The 13,442-nt window shown below is 41.0% G+C and overlaps 1 protein-coding gene across 1 annotated transcript in view; it reads left to right on the top strand.

Moving 5' to 3' along the window:
- The window catches only part of LOC311149507 (opsin-5-like), a gene marked incomplete at both ends in the record, with an annotated part of 55,527 nt that extends 42,936 nt beyond the window's left edge, over positions 1-12,591 (top strand). Inside the window, one exon of the mRNA XM_084186693.1 lies at positions 12,499-12,591. Within this exon, the coding sequence (XP_084042819.1) occupies positions 12,499-12,591 (93 nt within the window). The remainder of the gene's footprint in view (positions 1-12,498) is intronic.
- Positions 12,592-13,442: the final 851 nt, after the last annotated feature.

The raw sequence follows: 13,442 nt of genomic DNA, 5'->3' as shown, positions 1-13,442 counted from the left end.
GGTAGTAATGACAAATAATAGGTTACTTTTTATATATCAGGTAGTAAGAAGAGCAGGACTTTGATGGTTAAAAGATTAGCTTTTGACTGACAATGTGACTATGGGAATTTTAGAGGATAAGGGGAAATTATGATAGAGTATATTCTTACCCTATGGGGGATAGGATGTTGTTACAGGTCAACGTTGAAACTTCCATATGAGGTGTTTACAATAAGAAGAGGAGTAGCACCGACCCCAGATCAATCTGACACTACTGTTGAGAATAGGGTTAAAAGAGACATGGCTAAATTTAATAATCTTGAAGCCTACCATTGGAGAATAAGTCTGGGAGAGAAGTGGGGACTTGGTCTTTTTCCATGGTATGGTGTAACATTTCTAGCAGATCATATTGATAATATTACGTATACTTTGCAGGGGTTTGCGAATGAAACAATAAGAGGGTTTCACCTTCTGTCTAATACTCAAAGAAGTCACAGACTGACGTTGTTGAAACATGACATGGCTCTTGATTATATTTTGGCAAAACAAGGTGGATTATGTTTGGCTATGAATCTGACGGGGGATGATTGTTATACTTTGATCCCAGACAGTTCAGATAATATCACTGGGGTTATAGATGCATTATAAGGGATGCATTTGAAAGGATTTGGTTGCAAGATCAATTAGGCCAGTAGGGGCAGTGATGGGTCAGATTCTAGTTTAAGCTTTGATAACACTGTGTGATGTTTGTACTGACTTTTGAGAAAGTTATGAGATTGAGATAGGTTGGAGAAGTGGTGCCTGGAGACAACACTCAGATGCCGGTGTTGACTGTTCCGGATCTGGACGAAGACGGACGAGGGGGTCTAGATGGACTACTGAATGGATAAATATCCTTTTTGATTATTTGATCATTTTATTTTTATTGTTTCAAGGAAAACATTTTTTTAGTATGATTTTAGTATGATTTATGAATCAAGGGGGGGATAGGTTAATGTGATTCATACATCATTTATGCATCATTTATGTATCATTTTTTAAATTCTTAGGTGAAATGGAGGTTTAATTTGAAAGTGGTTGTTTTGCAAAGGATACTGTTTGGTCGTTTATTTTCTTGTCATTCCAGAAGCATTTGGGAGAACATGTGGAGATTGGAATACTCAAACAAAGACAATATGAAGGGACAATATGACTGGAGGAGATGAAACAAGGAGGGTGTGGCTGATTCCATCATCAACAAGTCCATTGGAAGAGGACACTACAGGGAGAGGAAGTGTAGTGGACTACATTCCAGTGTCTGCAATGAAATATAGACATGTGTAATACATAATTGTGTCATATTTTTAGGTATTGATTTTAGTATGTTATTGAATGCAGATGAGGATCTTAGATGCTTTTGTTTATTTCGATGGGGTTAGGGACAGAAGGTCTAGGAAGGGAGAGATTCATTGTACGATTCGATGGGTTGACCAGTTGTACAATGGATATTTATGGATAGGATTTTGTTTACATGTGTATTTAATGGCATCATAGTTTCAAATGCATTTACATGAGTTATGAGGTTATCTGGAGTACCGACGGTGGTTGCCGGGGGCAGAGGGACCGTGAGAGAATTTTACTGTCTTGATTGATATGGATGGATGGCTGCTGGACAGTTTTTCGCTCTCACACTCCATAGAGATTTATTCATAATTCATAGTTATGTGTTCATATTGCATAAACAATTGTTCATATGTCATAGTAATGTATTCACACTTCATAAACAGGTATTTCATAGAAAGGTATTTACACTCAAGAGGAGAATGGGTTTGGTTTAATGTTAAAGATACTCAATGAGATAAATGGTTACTAGTCATAATCCTATTCTGTTTGGTTTCGAGACGTTTAGTTCGTCTCGAAGGGGGGAATATGTCGTGTATTGAGATTATGACTATTTTGGAGGAACAAGGAATGTTGTTTAGGTTAGTATCAGAAGGCAATGTTTTAGGTGTAATACCACATACCACAGACAGGAGGTGGGTTGTAGACAGGGGAGACTGGTGATTGGTCAGAAGAGGGGGCATCATTGTTTATAAATAGGGGGGAAAATGACGGAGAGGGTTAGAGCAAGCAGCCATTCTGAGGCGTCTCTCCGGGTGTCATGTCACCTGTTACTCATGCTGAAGCTTATGATCTGAATAAACCTTATGATCGACGTTCAGTATGAGCAGACTCCTTAATTGATGGTAACACCTACGATTGACCTATACTACAGTAGCCCTAATCTCATCTCACACTACAACTCTGGGTCTTCCCCTCAGTCGTCTTTCACCACGGATACGTAATCCTCTGCCTCTCCTGGCAACTCTTCCACCTCTGTAAGCCACTACACGATCTCAGGCTGGGGCCATTATTATTCCATTTTTATTTTATACTTTCTATTTTGCTTTTACTGTAGCAATGTAACAAATTGCAGTCTAATTCAATTTTCAGTAGCTTTTGAACATTGAGTTTAACAGTTTTGATAAGGGTATCTTAACATTTGCAAAATGGTCTGTAGATACATAGAGTTTTGTTGGTAAATGTGTTTTTGTGAGACAAGTATTTATGTCATTTGAAAGATGCTGTCATTGAATGCATTTTTGGTCAAAGTAATGACAAATTATCCACAGGTTGCCACATAGAGTGTTGTTGTGATAACTGTATTTAGAGTTTTACACATGTATCCGCAGTATTGAACAATGCTTGTTAGCAATCGGAAAAAAACTGTAATGAAATCCTCATCCTATGTGGTTTTCAGGGCTAAGACAAAAACAACTGATTGAACCAATCTATACTTGAGTCATCATGCTTTATTTTTTCTCTCTCTGTAAACATTCTTTAAGAATCTAAAGCCTGAAAACCTGCTTGCTGAGTTTGATAATAATGAGGTAAAGAACAACAACCATTAATGCTATTGAATCATTGAAGTTAGTAACTTAGTTAGCTAGTTTGTTAGTTAGTTAGTTAGTAACTTAGTTAGATAGTTAGTTAGTTAGTTAGTTAGTAACTTAGTTAGTTAGTTAGTAACTTAGTTAGCTAGTTAGTTAGTTAGTTAGTAACTTAGTTAGCTAGTTAGTTAGTAACTTAGTTAGCTAGTTAATTAGTTAGTTAGTTAGCTAATTAATTAGTTAGTTAGTTAGCTGCCCCAAGCAACATACAGCAGTATCTCTCATTATCCTTCATTTCACTATCCTACACTGCTGTGAGCTACTGTGTACGTCAATGATCATTGTGTGTGTGTGTGTGTGTGTGTGTGTGTGTGTGTGTGTGTGTGTGTGTGTGTGTGTGTGTGTGTGTGTGTGCGTGTGTGTTCGTGTGTGTGTGCGTGTGTGTGTGTGTGTGTGTGTGTGTGTGTGTGTGTGTGTGTGTGTGTGTGTGTGTGTGTGTGTGTGTGTGTGTGCGTGTGTGTGTGTGTTCGTGTGTGTGTGTGTGTGCGTGTGTGTGTGGGTGTGTGTGTTATGGAGTATGATGTTCAGTACAGAGGCAGTGGAAGAACATCATAGGGATTAATTTAGGAGGTGACAGAACCGGAGCGAGCAGGGAAGCAGCAGGACAGGCATCGTTCAAACAGTAGTTAATGACCAAGCAGGGATGTGAGTGTGTATGTATGTGCGTGTGAATGTGTCTTTGTATGTGTGTGTGTGTGTGTGTGTGTGTGTGTATGTGTGTGTGTGTGTGTGTGTGTGTGTGTGTGTGTGTGTGTGTGTGTGTGTGTGTGTGTGTGTGTGTGCGTGTGTGTGTGTTAGAGCTCTGCTACCCGACCCTAGCCTGATGGGCCCCGACATTATACATCAGGTTAGGACAGGGGAGGGCCTGTTTTTTCATCAATAACTATAGGGTTCGAGTAGCACTAAATTGATCAATGACATTTTGAAACTGAGCCATTTGCTTGTGCTCTGCTACGCAGTACATATCATGGTGTCAGAAGTGCTTCAACCTCTTCTAATATAAGACCAGAACATTGTCAGAGTCTACAAGAGAGACTATTGTACCGAAAATAATAATGTTCTTTGAGTTTTGTCATAGTTTAGCGTGAAGAAAAGTTGCTTACAGTTGTTTACAGCTAACTGCTCTGTCTCGTCATTGAGCAGAACAGCAAGCAGAGGTGTTGCAATGGTTACTCACACAAACAGAGCCATTCACAGAGCACATGCAGCTGGAGCAGCACAGGGAGTGAGGGACAGACAGACGAGCAGCTAATGGATACTAATGGAGGAAGTTATTTCTGATTTCAGGGTTCGAGCAGGGTCGTGCCTTTACATTTGGCAGAAGCAATTGGGCCTGGGTAGGGTAGGGCCTGAATGTCATGGGCTTAGGTAGGTCTTGGGCTTACAATTCATGGCCGAGGAGGGCTCTAGTGTGTGCATATGTGTGTGCGTGTACGTGCCTGTACTGTATGTGTTTGTGCGCATGTCCTTTACAGGAACCTCAAGGGAACACTGAACTATGGTAACATTTTGTTTTTGTCACTAAGCATTTGATAAACTGTCTCATGCAGAAATAGTGTGCACAATGATCGGGATTGAATCATAACTATAAAAAAACTGGCACAACTAATATGAGTAATCTCAATATATCATATTAGGTGCTGAAAACCCCAAAGTACATAGTTCAGGTTCTCATTTCACTGTTCTTCCTTTCCTCTCCTTTCTCACATGTTAATGTATTCTATTTGTCTGGGATGGATGCCAGGACTTTGCAGCCCATGGGTAGACACACAGAAAATAAACACACACATAATTAAAACAGTTCAACTGTAATTTGAGTCTGTGCTTGCCCCAAATCCATATCATAGATTACGCTACTGAGAAAGACACTTAATTTCAACCATAAATGATGTTTTATTTTATTTTTCCCTTGAGTCCAATCTTCCACAAATATGCCACCATCAATAACCCAATGTATTAACATAACCCATAACTTAATTGGGAGAGTGTAGGGTGTTTTTGAACAATACTTCAGCGGCAACACATCGTCATCAGGCCTTCGCTCCCAGCTATACAGGTTTAACAGGATGAAGGAAGTTGCCTCTAGACATTCATCAAAGGTCAGTTTTGCTTCATCCCCCCTAATCACTGAGGTTAGTATTTGAGGCGGCTGAACTGATCCTGGATCTGTGCATAAGGGAAACTTCTACCTGGGCACCTAACATCAGGCTAGAATAAGATAAAATATGATAGCCTGGTTCTATACCGTTCATTCTGTCCATTCACTTTAGTTACTAGAGCAGGATTACCCCCTGGAGAATCCTACTGTTGATGACAGCCTTGTCCTATCGTCTTCCTTTCCTGACACTACGACTGAGACACACAGGGGAGGTAAAAGATGGCAGAAGACATTTTGTACACTTCATTACCCTTCACATGGAATCTATAATCAGTCTTGAGCTTTCAGGACTGACACTTCCCACAGTATTGTGATGTTCATCCTTATTTTAATCTAATAAAAAGCATGAGCTGGCGCACACCCAGAGAACATTATTTAGTGTAGAGTTGCTGACCAACGGAGAATAAACTGCAATCTATAAAAACAAAGAAGAAAGTCGCACACTCTATGTATAAACTCCCAGTAATTTATTGGGTAAACCACCAACGTTTCGGCATCACTGTGCCTTCTTCAGGGTAATGTCATGAATGCTTGAACCTGGTTATGTAGTAAAACAGTGCAATTACTGCAACCAATGACAATAGTGAGAGGTGTGTCGTAATTGCTAGGTTAATCAGAATGAATTAAAAGACAATAGCCCACAGCATATTGACTATATTATACCATTGTAATCATTATCATTAGCATCAACATACATTGTTTCATTTAATTTCACTTATATATTTAAATATTTCCAATTTCATTAAATGTTTTTGTTACATTTTTGTCATTTAGCAGATGCTCTTATCCAGAGCGACTTACAGTTTAGTGAGTGCACACATTTTTCATACTGGCCCCCCGTGGAAATCGAACCCACAACCCTGGCGTTGCAAGTGCCATGGTCTACCAACTGAGCTACAGGAGGCCTTGTGTTAAATGTAATATTTTGGTTCAACCATAATGCATAATAAGCATCATCAACAGGGGGAACATATTGGGTGTATGCTGATAAGCTGTAGAAAGAATACATTCATTTTCAAGACCTGTTCACAAAAAAATTGAATTGGTCATAAGAAGGGCCTGAGATCAAAGTCAATATTTGTAGTGCTATTGCAGTGTGCGCATGAGCCACATTTGTAGTTCCCATTTGGAATAGGTGTCAAGAGTGTCTGAGTGGGCTCAGGGGGCAAGTCAGATCTCACTAAGCTATCCCCAATATTGGGACCACGCTTATATAACACCAGTGGGGTTCCTTCAAGAGGTGTGCAATTTTTTTGTCTGATTGCAGAATATGCCCGTGCTTTTTCAGGATTGCTTTCATTTTCTCAGAACACTTGGTGTACTTAGTGCAAAACACTGTTGCGTTGTTTTTCTTCTTTGGTTTAGGTTTTAGCAATTCCTCTCTTGGTTTTTGAGATATTTTCATCATTGCAGCACTGATAGTTTTGTCCTCATTTTTTTTTCTCATTTTGAACTTATCCGCCATTTTCTTAGCATTGCTGTCAAAATCTGACTGGTGGCCACAGATTTGTTTAACCCTGCATAACTGTCTATATGGTAGACCATTCTTGAGGCGAAGATTCCCGAGTGGTGCAGTGGTCTAAGGCACTGCATCGCAATGCTAGCTGTGCCACTAGAGATCCTGGTTTGAATCCAGGCTCTGTCGTAGCCGGACGTGACCGGGAGACCCATGGGGCGGCGCACAGTTGGCCCAGCGTCGTCCAGGGTAGGGGAGGGAATGGCCGGCAGGGATGTAGCTCAGTTTGCAATGCCAGGGTTGGGGGTTTGATTCCCACGGGGGGCCAGTATGATAAATTAATGTATGCACTCACTAACTGTAAGTCGCTCTGGATAAGAGCATCTGCTAAATGATGTAAGGGGGTGCATACTATCCGTACGAACCAGGGCTTTGTGTATAATGTGATGTAATACATCATTCTCTTTGATGATCCATAAGTCCAGGTAGTTTTTTTCTCTCTCATCAGTCTGCATGGTGAATTTTAGATATTCAGAGCTCTCGTCTAATAGAGTTTGGAATTAATTTAGTTCCTGCTGACTTCCTTCCCAGAGCACAAAGACATCATCTATGTATCTCTTCGATAGGAGGATTTTAGAAAGTAGGGGGTGTGTCTCTGTTCTGTAAATGAGTGATTCCTCAAATTGTCCCACATACAGGTTCGCATAGTTGGGGGCAAAAGGGGAGCCCATGGCCACACCCCGAATTTGAAGCAAAAAGTCTGATTCAAAGATGGAGTAGCTATTGGATAATACCAGTTCAGCGAGTTGCAAGATGCAATCATTGGATGGCGCAAGGGTAGGGTCTTTATCTGAAGGAAGTCTTGCAGCGCCTGCAAGCCTCCAGTGTGTGGGATGTTAGTGTACAAGCTCTCCACATCAAAAGTGGCCAGCAGGGTGCCCTCTGGTATCCTTCCTAAGCTCTCTATCAGTAAGATCATGTGACTAGGGTCTTTGACATAAGATGGGAGATTCTCAACCATTGGTTTAATGTGGTGGTCCACAAACTTAGAAATGTTGGACGTCACAGTGATGCCGAGATGTTGGTGGTTTCTTACCCAATACATTACTGGGAGTTTATGCATAGAGTGTGTGACTCTCTTTATTTGTTTTTACATCCTTATATTAATGCCATTAGTTTTCAGTCAGTATAAGGCTGTGAGAGAGAGAGAGAGAGAGAGAGAGAGAGAGAGAGAGAGAGAGAGAGAGAGAGAGAGAGCGAGAGAGAGAGAGAGAGAACGAGGGAGGGAGGGAGGGAGGGAGGGAGGGAGGGAGATGTTTCCCATTGGGCACAGATGTCAGTTCAACGTCTATTCTACGGTGGTTCAGCGTAATTTCATTGAATTGACGTGGTAACAACATTGATTCAACCAGTATGTTCCCAGTGGGTAAGGCACATATTATAAGCATACCAGGACTATGGGAACCAACATTAAGGGCAGTCAGGTTAAGCGCTATAACAATAAATGCATTAACTGAAAGGGCACCAGCTCCAAAGGGAATGACAACTCTTGAACCACACAACGCCATACATATGAGGCTGGTTGGACGTACTGCCAAATTCTCTAAATCGACGTAGGAGGCAGCTTATGGTAGAGAAATGTACATTTTATTCTCTGGCTCTGGTGGACATTCCTGCAGTCAGCATGCCAATTGCATGCTCCCTCAAAACTTCAGACATCTGTGGTATTGTGTTGTCCCCAGCACAAGGTGCACCTGTGTAATGATCATGCTGTTTAATCAGCTTCTTGACATGCCACATCTGTCAGGTGGATGGATTATCTTGGCGAAGGAGAAATGCTCACTAACAGGGATGTAATCAAATTTGTGCACAGAATTTGAGAGAAATCTAATTTTTGTGCATATGGAACATTTATGGGATATTTTTTTCAGCTCATGAAACATGGGACCAACACTTTACATGTTGCATTTATATTTTTGTTCAGTTTAAATATTCCATGTTAGAGTGTTGTGAGTTTTCTGTGTATTCTCTTTCTGTCTGTGTTTTTATGTCAGTGTGCTCGTGTATCCCGGTAAGTATTTTATTTCATTTGAGGGAACCGATGGAATAAGTCATGTCATTAAAATGGAATCCGGTTGATCTGATTTCAACATAATGACAACATCATGGCAGCTTTATAGAAACAGATGGCAGGGAATGTTTAGTAACTGTAAATGAATGTGATTATTTACACAATAGACCTCAGCTGAATCTGGTAATGAATGGTGTGGCTGTTGAAAGAGTTGAGGAGACTAAATTACTTGGCGTTACCTTCGATTGTAAACACTCATGGTCAAAACATATAGATTCAATGGTTGTAAAGATGGGGAGAGGTCTGTCCGTAGTAAAGACATGCTCTGCTTTTTTGACAGCACACTCCAAAAAGCAAGTCCTGCAGGCTCTAGTTTTGTGTTATCTTGATTATTGTCCAGTCGTGTGGTCAAGTGCTGCAAGGAAAGACGTAGTTAAGCTGCAGCTGGCCCAGAACAGAGTGGCACGTCTTGCTCTTCATTGTAATCAGAGGGCTGATATAAATACTATGCATGCCAGTCTCTCTTGGTTAAGAGTTGAGCAGAGACTTACTGCATCACTTCTTCTTTTTATAAGAAATATTAATATGCTGAAAATCCCAAATTGTTTGCATGGTCAACTTACACACAGCTCTGACACACACACTTACCCCGCCAGACATGCCACCAGGGGTCTTTTCATAGTACCAAAATCCAGAACTAATTCAAGAAAGCGTGCAGTATTATATAGAGCCATTATTGCATGGAACTCTGTTCCATCTCATATTGCTCAAGTGAACAGCAAACCTGGTTTCTAAAAACAGTTAAAGCAATACCTCACGGCAGAATGTATCTCCCTTATTTGACCTAGTATTCAGACCCATTGAGTTTTTCCACATTTTGTTACGTTAAAGCCTTATTCTAAAATTGATTATTTTTTTTAAGAATCGTCAGCAAACTACACACAATACCCCATAATGACAAAGCGAAAATAGGTTTTCAGACATTTTTGCAAATCTATGAAAGAATTTAAAACAGAAATACCTGAACTATTCACACCCTTTGCTATGAGACTCGAAATTGAGCTCAGTGCATCCTGTTTTCATTGATCATCCTTGAGATGTTTCTACAACTTGAGTGGAGTCCACCTGTGGTAAATTCAATTGATTGGACATGATTTGGAAAGTCACACACCTGTCTATATATGATCCCACAGTTGACAGTGCATGTCAGAGCAAAAACCAAGTCATGAGGTCGAAGGAATTGTCCGTAGAGCGCCAAGACAGGATTGTGTCGTGGCACAGATCTGGGGAAGGGTACCAAAAAATGTCTGCAGCATTGAAGGTCCCCAAGACGACAGTAGCCTCCATCATTCTTAAATGGAAGAAGTTTGGAACCACCAAGACTCTTCCTAGAGCTGGCCGCCTGGCCAAACTGAGCAATTGGGGGAGATGGGCCTTGGTCAGGGAGGTGACCAAGAACCCAATGGTCACTCTGTCAGAGCTCTAGAGTTCCTCTGTGGAGATGGGGGAACCTTCCAGAAGGACAACTATCTCTGCAGCGCTCCACCAATCAGGCCTTTATGGTAGAGTGGCCAGACGGAAGCCACTCCTCAGTAAAAGGCATATGACAGCCCGCTTGGAGTTTGCCAAAAGGCACATAAAGACTCTTAGACCATGAGAAAGAAGATTCTCTGGTCTTATGAAGCCAATATTGAACTCTTTGGCCTGAATGCCAAGCGTCATGTCTGGAGGAAACCTGGCAGAATCATGCTGTGGGGATGTTTTTCAGCGGCAGGGACTGGGAGACTAGTCAGGATCGAGGAAAAGATTAACAGAGCAAAGTACAGAGAGATCCTTGATGAAAACCTGCTCCAAAGCTCTCAGGACCTCAGACTGGGGTGAAGGTTCACCTTCCAACGGGACAACAACCCTAAGCACACAGCCAAGACAACGCAGGAGTAGCTTCGGGACAAGTCTCTGAATGTCCTTGAGTGGGCCAGCCAGAGCCCGGAATTAAACCTGATTGAACATCTCTGGAGAGACCTGAAAATAGATGTGCAGCAACGCTCCCCATCCAACCTGACAGAGCTTGAGAGGATCTGCAGAGAAAAATGGGAGAAACTCCCCAAAGACAAGTGTGTCAAGCTTGTAGCTTAATACCCAAGAAGACTCGAGGCTGTAATCGCTGCCAAAGGTACTTTAACAAAGTACTGAGGAAAGGGTCTGAATACTTATGTAAATGTATTTTTTTTATTTTTTTTATTTTTATAAATTAATAAAAATTTCTAAAAACCTGTTTTTGCTTAGCCATTATGGGGTATTGTGTGTAGATTTATGAGGGGAAAAAAGATTTAATCCATTTTAGAATAAGGCTGTAACCTAACAAAATGTGGAAAAATTCAAGGGGTCTGAATACTTTCCGAAGGCACTGTATGTATTTTTATGTAGGCTACGTGTGCCTTTTGTAAAAAAAAATACATAATTTATGTAGTTCTGTCCTTGTCTATTAATGTTCTGTATTATGTCATGTTTCATGTTTTGTGTGGACCCCAGGAAGAGTAGCTGCTACTTTTGCAACATCTAATGGGGATCCTAATAAAATATCAAATGTCATTCCACATCTAACAGTAAGGGCATATTAAAAGTGTCAGATTCTAAAGAAAACCAATGCGCAATATTGTATCTAGCTTCTGTTAATAGGGGGCTCTCATACAGGTGATCATTTATTGACTAGAAAAGTTGAATGGGCTGAAGAAGCAACAAAAATAAATATGATATTCTCTGAAACAACACAGATTAATGCACAGTAATGCATCACATACTAGCAAACTGACAAAGGCTTTTGCTGTGTCATTTAGTGTTATGGAAGATAGACCAAGTGTGAATTTGTGTTGTGATTTGATGTCTTCTCATTGTTTATTATGATTTGTTGTGTCTGTCGTATGTTCCTTCCTGATTTGTTCTGTCTGTCGTATGTTCCTTCCTGATTTGTTGTGTCTGTCGTATGTTCCTTCCTGATTTGTTGTGTCTGTCGTATGTTCCGTCCTGATTTGTTATGTCTGTCGTATGTTCCGTCCTGATTTGTTATGTCTGTCGTATGTTCCTTCCTGATTTGTTATGTCTGTCGTATGTTCCGTCCTGATTTGTTGTGTCTGTGGTATGTTCCTTCCTGATTTGTTATGTCTGTTGTATGTTCCGTCCTGATTTGTTATGTCTGTCGTATGTTCCGTCCTGATTTGTTATGTCTGTCGTATGTTCCGTCCTGATTTGTTATGTCTGTCGTATGTTCCGTCCTGATTTGTTATTTCTGTCGTATGTTCCTTCCTGATTTGTTATGTCTGTCGTATGTTCCTTCCTGATTTGTTATGTCTGTCGTATGTTCCGTCCTGATTTGTTATGTCTGTCGTATGTTCCGTCCTGATTTGTTATGTCTGTGGTATGTTCCTTCCTGATTTGTTATGTCTGTCGTATGTTCCGTCCTGATTTGTTATGTCTGTGGTATGTTCCGTCCTGCAAGCCCTGGGATGCTTTGTCCCTTTTGCTCTATTTGCCACAAAACCCTGTACCTACCTACCTACCTACCTACCTACCTACCTACCTACCTACCTACCTACCTGCCTGCCTGCCTGCCTGCCTGCCTGCCTGCCTGCCTGCCTGCCTGCCTGCCTGTCTGTTTGTCTGTCTGTCTGTCTGTCTGTCTGTCTGTCTGTCTGTCTGTCTGTCTGTCTGTCTGTCTGTCTGTCTCTCTGTTTATACTGTATGTCTCTCTCTGTCTCTCTCTCTCACCCTGATTCACTGTTTTGTTGGGCCCCTGATGTACAACCAATTCCCCCTGTTTGGCAAACATTTGATTCCCTGCTGTGTTTTTCTTTCCCTTTGTGTTCAGAATTCCTCTGAGTCTCCGCTGAACTTCTGCTCGTTCACTTCACAGCCGCCCCACCTACCCACCACCACCAACACCCCTACCCAGTCACAATAACACACACACACATGAGAACGCACACACTCATATACAGTACCAGTCAAAGGTTTGGACACACCTACTCATTGTAGGGTTTTTGTTTATTTTTACTATTTTCTACATTGTAGAATAATAGTGAAGACATCAAAACTATGAAATAACATATATGGAATAATGTAGTTTATAAAAAAGTGTTAAATAAATCAAAATATATTTTATATTTGAGATTCTTCAAAGTAGCCACCCTTTGCCTTGATGACAGCTTTGCACACTCTTGGCATTATCTCAACCAGCTTCATGAGGTAGTCACCTGGAATGCATTTCAATTAACAGGTGTGCCTTGTTAAAAGTTAATTTGTGGAATTTATTTCCTTCTTAATGCATTTGCGCCAATCAGTTGTGTTGTGACAAGGTATGGGTGTTATACAGAAGATAGCCCTATTTGGTAAAAGACCAAGTCCATATTATTTGACCAATTGTGGCCTCCACAATCACCCGACCTCAACCCAATTGAGATGGTTTGGGATGAGTTGGACCACAGAGTGAAGGAAAAGCAGCCAACAAGTGCTCAGCAAATATGGGAACTCCTTCAAGACTGATGGAAAAGCATTCCTCATGAAGCTGGTTGAGAGAATGCCAAGAGTGTGCAAAGCTGTCATCAAGGCTATTTGGTAAAAGACCAAGTCCATATTATGGCAAGAACAGCTCAGATAAGCAAAGAGAAACGACAGTCCATCATTACTTTAAGACATGAAGGTCAGTCAATCCAGAAAATGTCAAGAACTTTGAATGTTTCTTCAAGTGCAGTCACAAAAACCATCAAGCGTTATGATGAAACTGGCTCTCATGAGGACCGCCACAAGAAACAA

The sequence above is a fragment of the Coregonus lavaretus genome (genome assembly GCF_964263955.1).
Source record: "Coregonus lavaretus genome assembly, chromosome: 22".
In the NCBI taxonomy this organism is placed as follows: Eukaryota; Metazoa; Chordata; class Actinopteri; order Salmoniformes; family Salmonidae; genus Coregonus; species Coregonus lavaretus.
Note: the sequence above shows the minus strand (reverse complement) of the source record. Positions and strands in the feature narration are given on the sequence as shown.